The sequence below is a fragment of the Silene latifolia genome, chromosome 8 (genome assembly GCF_048544455.1).
Source record: "Silene latifolia isolate original U9 population chromosome 8, ASM4854445v1, whole genome shotgun sequence".
Taxonomy (NCBI): Eukaryota; Viridiplantae; Streptophyta; class Magnoliopsida; order Caryophyllales; family Caryophyllaceae; genus Silene; species Silene latifolia.
Window position 1 is genome coordinate 108,513,308 of NC_133533.1, and position 18,871 is coordinate 108,532,178.

At 34.8% G+C, this 18,871-nt stretch overlaps 1 protein-coding gene across 5 annotated transcripts; it reads left to right on the plus strand.

Annotated features, from left to right (window-relative positions):
• Positions 1-6,487: 6,487 nt before the first annotated feature.
• On the plus strand, positions 6,488-18,312 carry LOC141597253 (NAC domain-containing protein 75-like). Of its 5 annotated transcripts, XM_074417631.1 has the most exons (8): positions 6,488-6,623; positions 7,556-7,619; positions 8,627-8,910; positions 9,348-9,528; positions 10,138-10,757; positions 11,789-12,202; positions 15,405-15,524; positions 17,954-18,312. In XM_074417631.1, the coding sequence occupies exons 3-8, from the start codon at positions 8,797-8,799 to the stop codon at positions 18,050-18,052; spliced, it is 1,548 nt and encodes a 515-aa protein (XP_074273732.1). In that variant the 5' UTR covers positions 6,488-6,623; positions 7,556-7,619; positions 8,627-8,796; the 3' UTR covers positions 18,053-18,312. The 5 variants fall into 5 exon arrangements, with proteins under 5 accessions (XP_074273732.1, XP_074273733.1, XP_074273735.1 ...); XM_074417632.1 differs by lacking the exon at positions 7,556-7,619; XM_074417634.1 differs by lacking the exons at positions 6,488-6,623; positions 7,556-7,619 and adding an exon at positions 8,293-8,399.
• The last annotated feature ends 559 nt before the right edge of the window (positions 18,313-18,871 follow it).

The following is an 18,871-nucleotide window of genomic DNA, read 5'->3' on the forward strand; positions in this document are numbered from 1 at the left end:
ATTTGTCTTCTGTGGTGGAAAGTACCTCTTATAGAAAGTAAGAGCTAGAGTATTCCAGTTAGCAATGCTCATCTTTACTTGATTTACCTCGTAATGCATCATTTCTGCATTAAAACATAAAATAGCGGTAGTATCGAAATTTCACTAATAAAGGCATATAAATGACATAATAGGCACGGAAACGATATCAAAAACAATATGAAAGGAGTTATAAAAGTGTATATAAAAGTGATACATCAGTATCCAACAACTCAAATATCTGAGGTATTATAGAGGGTCCTAGAAAAATAAGGTCCATAAATCACATAGACGACTCCTTGGGTTATATAAAGAGGGAAAGTAAATTTTGAAATAAGACAGGACGTTTGAGGGCGCCGGTATGCGATAAACCAGCCTGAGGCGATAATCGGATAGTTGTAAACAATGGATTAATACTTGTTATTTAGTGCTGACATCGAATAAGGCAACTCCTGAAACGTGACCTAGTACAACCTCTCAAACGGCTCAAATTAAAGTGTATAATACATGGACGGCTCCTAGGGTCAGATAAAGCGGTCACACAAATTTTCAAATGAAACAGGGACGTTTGAGGGTAGATCTGGCAAAATCAACCCGACCCAACCCAAAAAGGCTGACCCGAGACTTGAAATGAACCCGAACTGCCGCACTAGAATGAAACTTGAAGGCCGAATTGAATCGACCCGACCTGGAATGACCTGATCTGAAACCTCTCAACTCGAAAATGACCCGACCCAAACGAACCAAAAATGTGACAAACCCGAGGTGACCCAAACCAAATTTGTCTTTCCCGGACCCGACCTACTGACCCGTTTTGCCAGGTCTACTGCCCGGGTGGTAGAAAATGTAACACTCCCATATACCAAGGTGTCTTACCAAGGACCACCCTAGAATATAAAGGCGCTACCATCTTGATTTTCCGAGGTTAGTATATATCAAAAGTAACCATTCAGAAACATTTATTAAAGTATAACGTTTAGCGATTACAACGTCTCAAAGAATACCAAAACGAAAGTGTATAAATCTCAATACATTAAAATCCAAAACATCTAAACTCGTAACAACGAAAGCTAGACTCAAAGTGATGACACCCCATCATCGTCCCCGTAGCTCATCACCTGTCACAATCTAATCACCATCCCCGAATGGATCACCACAGTTTTACAAAACAACAACGGGGTCAGTTCACCGAATAATCAAGATAAACAATATACAAGGAACAACCACGACAACAACTATACAACCATCCCCCAATTCCAATCATGCGTCATATCCAACTTTACACTTAAGTGTGTAGTCCTGCTGCAACAGATAATCCACACCACCAGTGGGGGACCGCATCCTTGCCCACCTAAGCCCCGCTCATCGCAACGAGCAACAACCCATGTCCATTTATGTGCAAATCCCCCTTTGTGATGGGAACCACAATAATGGGCGAATGAAGGGCGTGAAGCGATTCCCAAAAATGACTCCACTCAGCCGAGGACGTACCTCACCAATATAGCCAATCCACCATAACTCCAAAAATCAAGAAAGACAAGCCAAATGATACTAATCATGCCAACAATCATAATCATCTTAAATCAATTAAAGAGACAACTGAGTAGAGAAACCCTAGCTTTTCGCTATTCCATGTAAGTGCATCCAACAAACAAGCCACGTAAGACTCCGTGATGAATCCTACAAGTAGCAATCATATCCTATTACTAGACTATTCAAGATCTATTGAAAGATAACAACGAAGCACCAGTCACCTTGAGACGCATACCGATGCCGGTAACGGCGGCAACCCGACTCGATGGCATCAAGCATAAACCATCTCCCTCCTTGAGTTAGTGTCAAGGCCATGTTAGAGTATAGGGTGATAAGAGAGAATTAGGAGAGAGAGATATTAAGGTTAGAAAGAGAAAGGAACCGTCGAAGAAATAAATTGGGTTTACGATTCCGCGTTCTATAATAACACGTTAACTGACGTGGTACTCGGTCGAGTATAGACATACTTGGCCGAGTAAGCCCTACTCGGTCGAGTATCCAAGCTACTCGGCCTAGTGACCCAAACTAGGTCGAGTAACAAGTAACGTTGGTCTACTAACCTCTCCTGTATCCCTTGCTAAGGCTCTCATTTGGTCAAAAGGTCAGTTAACTGGTCCTTAAATATGGCGGGTATTACAGAAAAATCGGGAGAAAAAGAAACGTGACCAAGTACGACCACAAACAACTCAAATTAAAGTGTATAATACACGGTTTTCGGGATTCTATGGTCCCGAAACAGTAAGTTCTATTAATAAAAAAGACTGCTCCTCAGGTCCGGTAAAGTGGTCACACATATTTTAAATGAAACAGGGGACGTTTTAGGGTGCCGATATACGATAAACCAGTCTCGGGCGAAAATCGGAGGGTTGGGTACATTGGATTAATACTTGTTATTTAGTACTAACATCGAATAAGGAAACTCCTGAAGCGACCCTAGACGCGTGGTAGAAAAATCGGGAGAAAATGAAATGTGACCCTGTACGACCTCTCAAACGGCTAAAATTAAAATGTATAATACACGATTTTCGAGATTCCAGGGTCCCGGAACAATAAGGTCCGTAAATCATACATACGGCTCCTCTTGTCAGATAAAGCGGTCATACAAATTTTTAATGAAACACGGGACTTTTGACGGTGCCGGTATACGATAAACCACACTCGGGCAAAAATCAGATAATTGTGTACAGTAGATTAATACTCCCTCCTATTCACTATATTCTTCCCCTTTCTTTTTTGCACAAGGAATAAGAAACTAATTTTGGACCACACAAAACATACTACCCCACATGTAATTTAATTTGGACCACACAAATCAACCCAACAAAAGAAATAGGGAAGAAAACCCGAATAATCCGAATAAGGAAATAGGGAAGAAAATGGTGAATAGGAGGGAGTACTTGTTATTTAATGCTGACCTCGAAGAGAGAAACTTCTGAAGTGACCCTTGTCGCGTGGTAGAAAAATCGGGAGAAAATGAAACGTGGCCATGTACGACCTATTAAACGACTCGAATTAAAGTTGTATAATACACGATTTTCGAGATTCCAACGTCCCAGAACAACTAGGTCCAAAACTCACATAAACGGCTCCTCGGCTTAGATTAAGCGGCTACCGAAATTTTTATGTAAAGCAGATTATGGTTGAGGGTGCAAGTATACTTTAAACCAGCGTTGGATGAAAATCAAATAGTCATGAACTGTGGATTAATACTTGTTATTTGGCCTTGAGATCAAATATAGCAACTCTTAAAACAACCCTGGGCGCGTGGTAGAAAAAACGGAAGAAAATGAAACTTGACCTAGTATGACCTATCAAACGGCTTCAGTTGAAGTAGAGGTATAATACACGTTTTTTTGGCATCGATGTTCCCAGAACAATAAGGCTCATAAATCACACGTACGGCTCCTCGGGTTAGATAAAGAAGTCAAACAAATTTTCAAATAAAACAGGGGACGTTTGACGGTGCCAGTATACAATAATCCAGCCTCGGGCGAAAATCAGATAGTTGTAATTAGTGGATTAAAACTTGTTATTTAGTGCTGACATCGAATATGGCAACTTCTGAAGCAACTCTGGCCGCGTGGTAGAAAAATCTGGAGAAAATAAAACGTGACCCAGTACGACCTCTCAACCGGCTCAAATTAAAGTGTATAATACACGGTTTTCGGGATTACAGAGTCCCGAAACAGTAAGGTTCATAAATCACATAGACGGCTCCTTGGGTCAGATAAAGCGGTCACACAAATTTGTAAATAAAACAGGGGACCTTTGAGGGTGCTGGTATACGATAAACCACCCTCGGGCGAAAATTGGATAGTTGTCTACTATGGATTATTACTTGTTATTTAGTGCTGACATCGAATAGGGAAATTCCAGAAGCGATCCTGGCCGCATGGTAAAAAAATTGGGAGAAAATGAAACGTGACCCGGTAGGACCTCTCAAATGGCTCAAGTTGAAGTGTATAATACACGGTTTTCGGGTTTCCAAAGTCCTGGAATAGTAAGGTCCATAAATCACACAGACGACTCCTCGGACCCGATAAAGCGGTCACACAAATTTTTAAATAAAACATGGGACTTTCGAGGGTGAAGGTATACGATAAACCAGGCTCTGGCGAAAATCGGATAGTTGTAAATTTCGAAATAGAACATGGGACGTTTGAGGGTGCCGTATGCGATAAACCAATTGGATAGTTGTAAACATTTGATTAATACTTGTTATTTAGTGCTGACATCGAATAGGGCAACTCCTGAAGCGACCCTGGCCGTGTGGTAGAAAAATCGGGAGAAAATGAAAGTGACTCGGTACGACCTCTCAAACGGTTCAAATTAAATTGTATAATACACGGTTTTGTGAATTCTAGGGTCCTGGAACAATAAGGTCCACAAATCACAAACGACTCCTCGGGTCAAATTAAGCGGCCACACAGATTTTTAAATAAAACAGAGGATGTTTGAGGTACATATATACGTTAAACCAGCCTCATGCTAAAATCGGATAGTTGTGAACAGTGGATTAATACTAGTTATTTTGCGCTGAGATCGAATAGGGCAAGTGTAGCTCCTTGTCTTATAAGTAGGCTAGCTACACCTTTCTCTTTCTACAATGTGGGAGACGGACAAGTGATTCTTCACACAACCTGACACGAAATATTTATTATTTCAAAATGATTATTATCCATAAATAATTAGATATTAGTTGATCCGAAATAACCTGACCCGATCTTGCAGAAACTGCTACAAAACCTAAAATTGACCTGCCTAAACCGTCCAACCCCAAAACAATCTGGTTAACCCGTTTACGAGGTTTCGGTCCTATGTACGATAAATTAGCAGTAATTCTCCTATAGGACCGTCCTATAACATAGGACTGACCCAAAAGAAGAGAAGCTCAAAGAAAACAATTAAGTTTATTTGTATTTTAAGTTTATTTTAACGACTCAACATTTTATGATGAAAACTAACATATCTAAATATACAACTTATCAATATAAAACTTTAGGTTATCAAAATAAAATAATTTTTTATAAGTTTATTAATTATTTTTTTTGGGCTTTTAGTTATTGGACTAGTCTTATAAATAAAGTGGTCTTACACAACAATTTGTGATAAATTAGACAATAATAATGTGAGAGTGGTCAGTGGGCTCCATCAATTAAGTCGCTAATAATTGTGTCAATAGTCAACTTAACAATCTTATGAAACTAATTATTCTCCAATGCACAAAAACAGATTTGCTATCATGGTGCATGCAAGATATTTCGTGCCTAGTATATATTGCTCAAACTCCTATGTTAATAATGTTACAATTGCAAAAGGTAGTGTAATTTTTCTACGTAAAAATAACACGATGTTATAATTACCTATATTAGAACAAGCTAATGGGTTTTCTATTCAATATTCTTTAGTCAAATTTTGTTTTTTTTTTTGTCATCCTAAAATGAAACTATTACGGAAATGACTTATTTCGTATTCATTCAAACAATTCTTGTAAGTAGTTATGAAGTTAAGAAAGGAAGTAACATATTCATGAGACGAAAACTTATAAGATCTGCATAGCCGAATAGACACCGGTCAATCAATTTTTTTTCCTATCGTTGATGTTTGTAGTATTCTGAACATGTATTGAGTTAATTATTTTTATTAGGAAGTTATTTTAAACACGGTGTATTCAATTTGAAATTGACAAATATTTTTTCATGGTTCCTAAGGTAAACAAAGGTTCTTAAGTGTACTCCCTCGTATTAATTCAACTAATTTTTTTTATTCTTATTTTTATTTCTATTTTTTTTAAAGAAGAGTATCTTATTTAATCAATAATCGCAAAGAATAATTGAGACGAACGAGAGGAATTATTTCATATTATCCACCACATAGAAAAATTAAATAATTTCTCAAGAAGCAAAATCACTCATTAGAAAAATATTAAGTGTTTTAATGTTATTTATTACAAGAAGATCCTAAATGATTTAGTAATTAAGTACCACACTAGAAGAATAAATAGTCTCCAAGACGGTTACATCCGTCTTAACACTAAAATGGGCTAAATATCATCTAATTTGTGCATATAAGACAAATTTGTTATTTTTCCATATAAATTCTGCTTTTGTTTTATCAAGGTTTGTTCTTTGCGGCTAAAAAAAGCTGAACTGAACTAAACCGAATGAAACTGAACAGAACTGAAGTAAGAGTTAATTTGTGAAAAAGTGAGCTCAACTAACTAAAGCTAAACTGAAAAGAGTTAAACTGAACTGAAATAAGCTTAAATCAAGTTCCAAAAAACATGACCCAATACTTCATAAACCATGTTAAGTTTAAAACGAATATATTCGTCTTAAATATTTGGGCTAAAAGAAAGGGAGAGGGGATGAAGCACTCCGTACATGTTATGGGCCATCAAACATAGTCCTCATATGCCTTGCATGCCAAGCAACACTCACTTGCCTTCTCTAATCTCTTTTCCTTTGTCTCTCTTTAATTTCTTCTCTCTTTCATTTTGTAAAACTTTCACTCCTAAAATTAAACATGCATGTCTAAAGAATCATGATCACCATTTCCAGCTCAAATCCCATGTGAGTTCTTAACTCTCTTTTCCCCCTATCTTTTTATATATCTTTTTCCTTTAGTTTTCCTCTTAAATCCCCTATTTTCCTTCAAAAAAATCTCAAAACTTTGATTTTGGGAAAAAAAATCCATTTTTACCTTTTAAAATTCTAAACAACTGAATTTCATGTCTTTACAAATACTCCCTCTATCTCGGTCATTTATTTACCTTTTCCATTTTGAAGTGTTTCGATCAATTATTTATCGATCTTTCTATTTTTTGAATGCCTTTGATGAGCAATTTGATTATCTACACTCAGTTTGGTCCACGTGTCATCTAAATAATTGTCCCTTATTCTTTTTTTGGTTTTTGTGTCAAAACCAAAGGTAAATAAATGACTGAGACGGAGGGAGGAAATCACTTTATTTGCTACTATATGTTCTAGGTATCTTTATTTTTCTACTAATTTAATTGTCTAAACAAGAATTTTTAGTTTTAAATGAAGAATAGCAAAATTGCATGAGTGAAAAACAAATCATTCTTATAATGTTGGAACTAAAATAAGAAGTTATTAGTCCCCTCCCTTTAATTTTAATTTGCTTAAATGCAATAATTGTGAAGCTTTAATCAAGAAAAGGAAAACCCTTTTAAAGTTTAAATATTTTTTTAGCTCAACCGTTTTGATCTAAAGCTTGAGAAAATACTTATTTGAGGAATTAGAGGACCTTTTATTGTTTTAGTATTGGACAGCCGGTGGCGCCCATATTGGTGCCACTCTCTCACATACATTCTTAAGTGAAAGAGTCTCACTCACCTCATGTGAGAGAGTGGCGCCCGAATTGAGTGCCACCGATGACGCCCTTTCATTTTCCTTTAATACTCTACTACTCCCTATGTGACCCTCTTTCAAAAGATCAAATATTTATCTAACATAGTTTTTTTTTTCTTTTTTTTTTTTAGGTAAGAAAATTAGATTGATCATCTTGAGTAGGACCAACCTATCTCATCCTTTCGAATGAGCGAGGTAAGTTGAAGCCACCGGTTTATAAACCACATCGAAAGAGTTGAACATGAATGTCCAATAGAAGCCATAAAATAAACAACCTTATTGGCTTCACGAAAACAACATAGTGTTATATAGTAACTCTTATGTGCTATGTTAACGATTGAAGATGTTGTAGCCTATTGATTAAGAAGGATGTATAATGAATAATAAGTCTCAAATTTAAATTCCGTAACTCGCTTAAATTTTTGATTGTAATGTTGTTTTAACATGGTATCTAAGCTTTGGACAAATTTATTTATTATTAACCATCATAAAACTGTTTTCCAATTTTACAATATAGTTACTTTACTACATAACCCTTTTCATATACTCCCCACGGTTATTTGTTTATCATTGATTTTGGCACAAAGATTAAGCAAAGGGGAACCATTTATGGTGATTGTTAGTGGATGACAAGTGGATCTTAATAGATTTGTTTGATCAAATTATTCATGAAAAATCTTCCAAATATAAAAAGTGCTTAAACAAATGAATGAGACACCTTAAAATAAAATAGGTAAACAAATGAGTGTAAGAACGGAATATTAACGTAATATCCATCTCCTAGATATTTTTAATATTTTTTGTTGAATTTTTAATGAATTTTTCATAACATATTTTTTTCAATTGCTAAAGGCGGTGTCTTTCTCAAATGAGTGTGAGGTGGTGTGTTTATAGCTCAATTCTACCGTGACTGTCAGTTTCTTCCTTCCCCCTTTTTTCTCCTCTACACCCTTTATAGTCTTCCTTATCCCTAAGGTTTTTTTCTTCCTCTTTCTCTCTCTTTTTGCTCCACCCCTCTATCTCTAAACATTTATTTTCTTGACAAAATTAAGTGGGTTTTTTTGTTTTTTCTCATATGGGTTTCTCTTACTTTCCTTAAATTCTTCCATTTTTCTTAAACAAATTTCCCTTGTTTATTTACTTGTTTTTATCCATATATATGCATGAAAAAAAGTTTTATTAATTTCACTTGAATTTATTAGGAAAACCAAGGAAAATCAAGAAATGATGATTGTTGTTGATGGAGGGGGAGTGTCATTTGAAGTATAACAAAAGCAAAGGTCATTGTTATTATAATAAGATATCATATAATTCAACAAAAAAGGTGTTATTAAGCTAATTAAGAAGTGATTAGCTTAATCAACTTGGAGAAATGAATACTAATAGTAGTACAAGTGATCTCATAGACATGAAACTTGAAGAACACCAACTTTGTGGATCCAAGCACTGCCCTGGATGTGGCCATAAACTTGAAGGATCGAAACCGGTATGTATTTAATTTCTTTAACTAAATTAAATAAATAAAAAATCCATTTTTTAAGAGAAATAAGGTCTCTTTACTCTAAAAGGACCAGAATTCGAACCACTGATCAACTATCTTAGTTATCTCCTTTTAAACCACTAGGCTAAAACAGTATAAAATATGTCTATATAGAACAAAGTTACAAAGAAAAAGAGAATTCAAACCTGTGACTTAGTGTTCAGATATCTAAGAAGATTTTGTAAGTAAAAAATTATGGAATATGAAGCATGGGGATTAATGAATCATGATGTAGAATGATTTAGAATCATGGGTTGTTATTTTACTTGTCTACTTCCTTTTTCTAATTACCATTTTTGGGGTTTTTTTTAGGTTTTCATATAAAATAATCATTATTTTAAGTGGTTAATTAATTAATAATTAATTGAATACTACTTTTGGAGCAGGATTGGGTAGGTCTACCAGCTGGTGTCAAATTTGACCCAACAGACCAAGAGTTGATTGAACATCTTGAGGCAAAAGTGGAAGCAAAATCCTTCAAATCACATCCTTTAATTGATGAATTCATCCCTACTATTCAAGGTGAAGATGGCATTTGTTACACTCATCCTGAAAAACTCCCAGGTAATAATAATAATAATAATAAATCATGCATATTAATATATCATTTTATATTAGTAATAATGTTAATTCATGATCTAATTTAAACAATAAATTTTAAATTAAAATTTTACGGTTTTTTTCACCCGAATTTCCAATTTTTTTATTCCATAATAAGGCGTAAAATTGAGTCCGACCTAATTTTCAATTTTTTGTTCTAATCCGGTATAAGGAGACATTAAATGCATCGTAAGGAGGGGAGGGTGATTCGAATCTGACCTAATATTTCATGATCATGATGTAGTCAATTTATGATAATAAGGTTACTTGAACCCATTCTTTCCGTTTTCACTAGCCTAAAACACCTTACTTCCTTGCTTAACTAAAAAAGGTTGTTGTTTATCCCTTTCTACAAGTCATAACTAAAAAACACACTAACTATCTCCATAATCACAAGTTTTCTTCATGTATTTTTCCTCTCATTTTCTTCCCAATTAGTTTGTTATGACTTTGAGTGGATATATATAATGGTTAATTTGGTGCACCTAAGTCAATCTAACTTCCAATTTTATTTCCTTTTTTATATTTTCTCATATCTTATTTATTTCTTAATATATGTTTTGATTACATTAGGAGTAACAAGAGATGGATTGAGTAGACATTTCTTCCATAGACCATCTAAGGCCTACACAACCGGTACGAGAAAAAGGAGAAAAATCCAGACAGAATGTGACCTCCAAGGTGGTGAAACCCGGTGGCACAAAACGGGTAAAACAAGACCGGTAATGGTAAATGGAAAACAAAAGGGGTGCAAGAAAATACTAGTGTTATACACAAACTTTGGGAAAAATCGAAAACCTGAAAAAACTAATTGGGTTATGCATCAATATCACCTTGGACAACATGAAGAAGAGAGGGAAGGTGAACTTGTGGTGTCCAAAATATTCTATCAAACACAACCAAGGCAATGCAATTGGACCGACCGTGGTGTAACTATAGGAGATCATCAAGGGAGTAATGAGGCTAGTGGAAGAAGGGAAAGTGGAAGTGGAAGTAGTACACTTGCTAATAAGGAAATAATCATCAACAATAATACTAGAGATGATCATGTTATGTCTATCACTGCGGCAGGCGTTGGTGTTGGTGTTGGTGTTGGTGGTTCGATTTCTAGTTATGCAACCATGGATATGCAACAACATTTTAAGGGTGTTGAACAATTTGGATTTGTGCCATTTAGAAAAGGGTTTGATGAGGTAATAATTTTTACTTGCCATCTCTTGAATAAAATTTTAATATATGAATTTTAATCTCTTTTCATGAATAATTAAATAAGTATAAAATGTCAATTAGTCTAGTTAATAAAGTAACTGATGGAGCGGTGATAACTAATAAGTAAATTTAAAACACGTCAACATGAAAACAGTCCCGTAATTTTTTATTTCTAATTATCAAAGATACCAACATATTTTTTTTGAAAGAATTAAGCTACAATATCTTTATTATTTTTTAATTTAAATCCATAACTACACAATTTTTTAGGGTTTACTATACCATTTATTGAACCATATAGGACCATTTTCTTTAATGATTTAACACTGCTAAATTTCCAAACTTTTTAAATTATTGGCATTTTCGATTTTGGGTGTAATAAGTTCTTTAGATGAAAATTGGGGAAAGAATAAAATAAGGAGCAGTAAAATGTAAAAGGGGTAAAGTTCTATTGTTGCTTTGTTCCTTTGTCTCCCCTTCCTCGTTGTCTTACTTTTCATTTAGTTACTTAAGTGCTTGGTCTGCATGCATAACATGAATAATCTTTTATTTAAATAAGCTTCATAATCAAAGTAACATAACTAAAAACTTTTTAACTTTAATTACTAACTAACTAAAAAAGGTTAAAATGAATATAATTGGTCTAACATACTTAGTACAAAGCTACAAAACGAATAAAGGAAGCAAAACAAGTGACAAGAAGTACACATTAATCTCATAAAGACTAGCTCTAATTGAAGTATGACTAGTTAAAGAACAATTAACTTTTGCCTTGTTTAATTCGAATTTCTCGTTTTTTTCAAACGGTGAACGTCAATTGATGCCGTCTTTGGTGTGAACTGGGTAATTACGAGTATACACGATAACCTACGAATTTTGTCCACTAGGTATGTATGTCACCTTTCCTTTTTAGGGCCACAATATATGAATTCAAAAAAAAAAAATATAATCTCAAGTTAAATTGCTTTACAAAGATTTGAATACTTATTATTTGCCCTTGTTTGATTTGATTCAGTTGGCCAGACTAGGAGAAGCTTCAACAACAACGAGAGAGTCGACAATCACACCAGCCACCGGAGCTGACCATGACCAAACACCACATCGTCATCATCATCATCAGCAACAACAACAACAACAGCAGCAACAACAACAACTATATCATCATCAACAACAACAACAACAACAACAACAACAACAACAGCAGCAACAACAACAACATCATCATAATCATCCTAATGTTCATCACACCATGGTTGCTCCCATCGAACAACATCATACAATTACATCAACTTCATACCACAATATAAGTACACCACAACATCCCATCTCTCAAATTATCTCACCACCCCCGCTTCATCATGCATCCCTCATTCTCGACGATGATCCCTTCCATGTCTCTAGAATCATGCTCCAAAATGAAGCTTTTCAGGTAACCTTCCCATACTATAAATTTCATTTACATACATACGTTCAAGAATGTGTGTGTGTGTGTAATTCCTCCTCATAATTTTATTCACGCATATTATTGCATGGACGCTACACATATTTACGTACGTGCATGAACCATGAGAGTATGAGACTGTAGGAATGTTTTTACTTGTGCATGTTACCCTATTTATGCAACCGTTTGCAAATTCAAATCATATTTAAATCACAATGCAACCCATCAAAATCAATGTAAAAATGAACGTAACCCGTCAAAATCAATGTAAAACATAAACGTTACCTATAGCAAAAATTACTTATACAGACATACAGTTATACTCTGTTTATTCATTTCATTTCCATAAATTTTTAAAAAAGAAAAACGTATGAAAATGAAATGAAGGTAAAGTGCGCCAATACGGTGATTATTCTTTCGATATCGCTTGAATTTCTTAATAAGACAGAATAGTATGATATGGCCTATAATTTAGAATGAAGTAGCTAGGAAACTTCACTTTTTGGATACTAAACATGAGAACGAGACAAAGAAGAAACTAGTAATATTTAGATGGTACAAGTGTTGTCTCAAGTCATTGAAATTGTAGCATACATATATGCATTAGAAGTATTGCTATCAAATAGTAGTACTTTCTTTATCACATGATGTGGACTTCTTTTCAAAAAATTTGAGCCATAGCATGATAATTTGCGTATCCTGTGGATTGTGGTCCTTAAGTAAAGGTAATTTAGAAGATATGGACTAGTTTTTAAAAGAAATTGTGGGCCAATTTGTTATTTATCTAGTTACCTTCTTGTGCAACTCGTAGAAATCTCATATCTCATACTACGTATATAAATACCTATATGTAGGGGTGTAGTAAAATTTTGGACTAGCAAAATTTATTCTTATAGTCTAGTGTCTTTGCAAAATTAAAGCTGTACTATTAGAGATTTTCAGGTAGTAAAAATTTATAATTATTAATCATTTTAGGATAAATCAATTCTTTTGTTTTTTTCTGCTTCTGATATGAGCAAGTTAAGGGTATTTTTTATTGTGTACAATATACATAATAATCCACAATAGTTACAAATAATTTATGATAATAATAAATGATTGTTTAAGTTATTGTATGTACGGTTGTTTACATTGTTTATATACATGATCTCGTATTTGGGAATTGTGTATTCTTATTGTGTATGCGCCTTCTAGGGGTGCTAACGAGCCGAGTCGAGCCCGAGCTTGGCCTTGCTCGGCTTGTGCTCAAGAACCAAAACTCGATCTCGAGCCGATCTCGAGCTTACCCGAGCTTGTAAAAAGTGTGCTCGCTATCAAGCTTGCGAGCTTTAAGACGAGCTCGAGCCAAACTCGAGCTCAAATCGAGCCTATATATAATGGTTAAGTTTTTTATTTTTTTTTTGCGTCCGATATTTTGAATAACAAGGCTTGAAGGTTAAATGTAAAATATTTGGCAAATCGGTGAGCCATTTGATAAATGTGATACAAAGATATAATCAAGATAAAATATTTTTATAAAATATGAGCAATATCTTATATAATCACACAAGTTCGAGCCGCTCAGGAGCTTTTCGAGCCGAGCTAGCGTTTGATCGGCTTGAGTCGTTAAGCTCTCGAGTCGAGCCCGAGCTCGAGCCAATCTCGCACGAGCCGAGCTTTTACCGAGCTTTGATCGAGCCGATCTCGAGTTGCTCACGACCTATCTCGTCTCATTAACACCCCTAGCGCCTTCTATTGTGATATGAGAAAGGATAGTGAAACATGTTCAAACAATAACAAAACATCAAGTCCAACTATGCTCTACTTGTTAAAAGACAATCTCAACTAAGCTTGAGTTGATACGTACTCCCTAAATCTCAATAATTAGTTCCTACATATCTTAAATTTTTAATACACCCTTACGCAATTGCGGAGCCAGAATTTTAGACCAGCGGGATGAAATGGTTATACTATAAGGCAACCTCGAAAAAAACTTTCGAAATTTTTAAATGTCAGCGGGGGCAGCGGGGGCGGGCGCCCCTGCTAACCCCCCTCGCTCCACCACTGGGGGGGGGGGGGGGTTGTCTAGCAAAGGCTCCCGCCTCCGCTGACGTTTGAAAATTTCGGAGTTTTTAGTTAAATTTCCGAAACTTTTGGAGGTCCCCTTATAATATTACCCTTACACCTCCGTTCTTGATGGAGGTGGACCCAAAATCGGCCCGGGGTATAGGTTATAGAGGCGGGGTGAGGACGGGTCAAGGGGCGGTAGGGATGTCAGCGGGGCGGGTATAAGCGGGTACCGCCCCGCACCCGCCCTAGTTGGGGCGGGTATGGGTATAGCTTTCGCGAGTGATGAGGCGGGTACAGGTACAAAAATTCCACCCGCCATGGGTGGTGGGGCGGGGTTGGATTTTACGTCATACCCACCAAATACCCGCCTACCAACCAATTATTTGAAATATATATATATTATTATGACTTTCGATAATGTTATTTACTAATTTGATTGAAAATCTTAAACTAAGATTATAAATATGAAAATTTACGGAAATTCATAGTGATTAAATCGCATTTTAATTTTAAAAGTATAGACAAAAATTATGATATAGGTGGTTGGTGGTAAGCGGGGCGGGTACGGGTCTAGATTTTCGTTTGGTGGGGCGGATACGGGTATGGAAACTTGTACCCGCCATGGGTGGTGGGGCGGGTATGGGTGTGGGAATTGCTTGGTAGGTACGGGTACAGGGGAGCTTATATCCACCACCACCCCGCCCCAATAACATCCCTAAGGGGCGGGTCATAGGTCGGGTATAATGTGCTGGACCAGGGCACGACGTGCGCGTGGTGGGGGACATGTCAAGTCGGGACTGACATAGGCCAACTAGGCCGGCCAAAAAAAGGCCAAGCTGGCGGGCCAGGCGCGGGTGGGTTGAGCTTGCCTTAAGCTTTGACGACCACCCCTAGTCACAATTGTCCAATTTTAAATCCTAGTTCCGCCTCAATTACTAGTTGAAGATCCTACTTATTCCATGCATGAAAATCACATGTATATAGAGTCTCTTAATTTGTTACTTAAAAAAGTAGGTTCCTATTTATAAATGAGTGGTAACTTTCAGTATCCCATTAATATTGGGACAAAATGATTAGTAAAAATTTGTAATGATACGAATGACATGGTTTTAAAATTTTCATTTGTTTATTGATTGAGTAGCAACAACGACAGACAGAAGAACAACAACATCATAAAATGGAAGGAAGGTCTGCAGCGGGTTTGGAGGAAATCATCATGAGTTGTACACCATCACTTGCCGCTGCTCCGGATGCCAAGGATGTAAGTTTTACCTTTTTGACCCTGAATTCTATGTTACTACTACTACCTTTATTGTTTTATTTGGTAGGTCATCATATTTGCATAAAATAATCATATTTCATTAGGGTGTAAAAGAAAGAATTTAGCACACTAATGATACCTGATAAAATTGACCCGATCTGAATGACCTTATTCAAATTATCCGACCTGATATCCGAACTGTGAATCGAGTTTGACCGGTAATTTGATTTGACCCAGCCGAATACGACTCATCAACCCAGAATGTTTATTGTTGAACACTAATCATTATCTCTAAATAAATAGATAGCAATTGACTCAACCTATGCAACCTGATCTGACCCGAATCATTGCAAAACCGAAATCGACTCGACCTTGAACTGAACTAACCCGCACTCGACCCGATTAACCTGTTTGCTAGATCTACTAATAGATCAACACGGAAGGAATTGATCTAACTTAATGCTATGTTTGGGAACCTTGATTTGGAATTGAATTCCGGAATTGAAATATTTCAAGTGTTTGGGAACCCCTAGAATTTGGAATTGGAATTGACTCAATTCCTTATCAATTCCAAGGTAGTTAAAATTTGGGGTTCTCAAATACTTACCATATACTAGTCATTTCAATTCCATGACTTCTTACGTTTTATTTTGTGACGCAAATTTCGTCACAATATTTTTATTTATGATATTTTTTCCGATCGCAAATATTTTTCGAGACAATATTTAATTTTTTCAAATATAAAACATCCAACGGTCTTGTCCCACACCCGTCTCGCCCAAATTCAATTCCAATTCCAATTCCGCGTGTTTCCCAAACGTAATTTTGGAATTGGATTTGGAATTGAATTCAAACATTTCAATTTCTACAATTGAAATCATGGAAATGAAATCAATTTCGTATTTCCAAACACTACCTAATCTTAATTATTTCTCAACTCATATAGATAAACGTATAAGTGTTAATTAGAATTCGAATGTAGAGCTTTAACTTGTAGCATGCACTTCTTGATCCTAAACTGAATAGAATGTTGCAAATGGAAAGAAATTTATTAGACTCAAGAGTGATTATATGGTAGTTAGTACTCACCAAATAGAAAAATGAAAGAAAGTTTAAATGCAAGCACATCGGCTGGTCTTTTGTAAGTCGGTTTTATGTATACTAATGCATAAAATTATTGTGTAAAACAAATATGTTAACGTGAAAATGACTTATACTTGTAAATGCTAAGAAATACTACGTAATTACTAAAAGAACTTGTTTTATAATACAATACTTGTGTAAAGTAGTATTACACAAGAATTTGTGATTTCGAGTATATATTACTAGTAAACAAACAGTATTATATGCATGGAAATTAGGATAATAATACACGAGTGTGAATTTTTTGGTGAATAGTAATAATACTTTTTTTTGGTAAATTTCGAGCTTAAATTAAAAACCGAGTTTACAAACGATAACACGAGTCAAGGAGCTAGGTGGGAGAAAAAATATAGGGAGTGGTATGTATGTAAGAAAGAGGGTAAACAAGATTAAAAGTTGCAAAGTATGTAAATCTCTTGTATGTCTGTACCATTTTCGTAGCTTAGGAATAAAGAGCTAAGTTTTGATACAAACCTTTTTTCCTTTTTCTCTTTATCTCTTTTTCTCTTTTCATATGATATGCGATATTCTCCTATGTTGTACGTACATTATTGTGTACACAATGAAATTAAATTAAACTTAATTGAATACTCCTTAATTAATTATAACTCTAGGACTCTCATTCTAGCATAGTTTTAGTTCACTAAATAGTAAATACTAAATTAGCATAAATCTTGTGTAGCATATCATGAGTAAGTTCGACTCATAGTAAGTTAGAAATTCGCCATATTATTACGAGAACGTTTTGTCAAAGATTTGATATACTACAATTCAATATATTTTACGTTAAGAACTTGATTTACGAGAACATTTATACAATTCAATATATAATGCTCTTATTGTATAATTCTTCTCATTATTCAAGGTGTATGATAACATGATATACAATTCCATATATTTTACGTTAAGAACTTGATTTACACTTATATGCTTTTTCCTATAGTTGCTGATAAATTAATGACTTTTGTCTTTACATTTATCACCCAAAATACAACCATTTTAAAACATACGACATATATTCCCTAAATCCTGATTATTTATTTATCTTTTCTTTTTAGTTCTTTGTGAGAATTTAATTAAAGGTAAATAAGTGATTTAAACGGAGGGAATATACTACGTTGCATGTAATTAATTGATGATGTAGTAGTGTCTCTTTGGCCATAGTAATTATGATTAATTTACTATTGACTTGTTCAAAACCCTAACCCTAGCATAATTTTAGGAATCTACTAGGATTTATCAATTTCTTTTTATTTTAATAGTTTTTGTGATTTTTCTTCATGCAGGAGTCTACCATCACAAACCCACAAGAAGCAGAATGGATAAAAAGCCTGAAATATTCAACATTTTGGCATGAATCTGACCACTCGGATCATCATGGATAGAAGCAAAAGAAAAAGGCAAAAAGAAAACAAGAAAAAAAAAAAAGGAAAACGAAAAAATGAAAACAAAAAATTACAGTAAATTTCATTTAAATTATCAGCAAAGTACACACATACATATATATAAATATATAATACTCCGTATAGACTATAGTATCTATGGTTTTGGTAGTGTATTTATATTATCTTTTCAATTTTATTTTATTTTCATTCTATATACAATTTTTCTTATTTCTTGAATATATTTCTTTAACAAATTGTCATTTAAGACGAGACCATTCATCTTAAGCGTAAGACAGATTAAATATCATCCTACTTATATATATATATAAGAATCCGTCTCAAGAGAGAATTACCGTCTTTCTTTTAATAGCTCAGTAACTTAACTAACTATGCAAGTGTTGCCCATGTTGTATAGAAAGATAAAGGAGAGAAAAAGAGGAACCTTGGCTCCTTTCTGAAGAAAAAGAAGAAAATAAAGGCTGCTGTATGTGTTTACTGACAAAATAGAAGGTGAACCCCCAAAGACCCAAAAGCATGTAGATGTGGTTTAGCATTGAAATCATCACTTGTATGATTACTAAATCATCTTTTATGGGGGGGTCTGTTTAGGATATTATGTTAGAATATAATCCAAAATTATTTGTTAAGTTAATTTCGGAAAATGTATAAGGTATTCTTGAGATTTGATATTTTGTCCGAAATATCCGATTTTTTCTATCTGAAAAATATTAAGAGGTCATAACTTGTGATTATGAGTTCAGAAAGTAACAATTTTCTTTTCAACTCGATCATTTTTCTGAGAACTACGATTTGAAAAAA

Bases quoted from the DNA above. Each gene is read 5' to 3' on its own strand.
- LOC141597253 (XM_074417631.1), top strand. From the start codon at position 8,797: ATGAATACTAATAGTAGTACAAGTGATCTCATAGACATGAAACTTGAA. The intron at 8,911-9,347 runs GTATGTATTTAA...CTACTTTTGGAG, and splicing joins AACTTGAAGGATCGAAACCG to CAGGATTGGGTAGGTCTACC. The intron at 9,529-10,137 runs GTAATAATAATA...TGATTACATTAG, and splicing joins TCATCCTGAAAAACTCCCAG to GAGTAACAAGAGATGGATTG.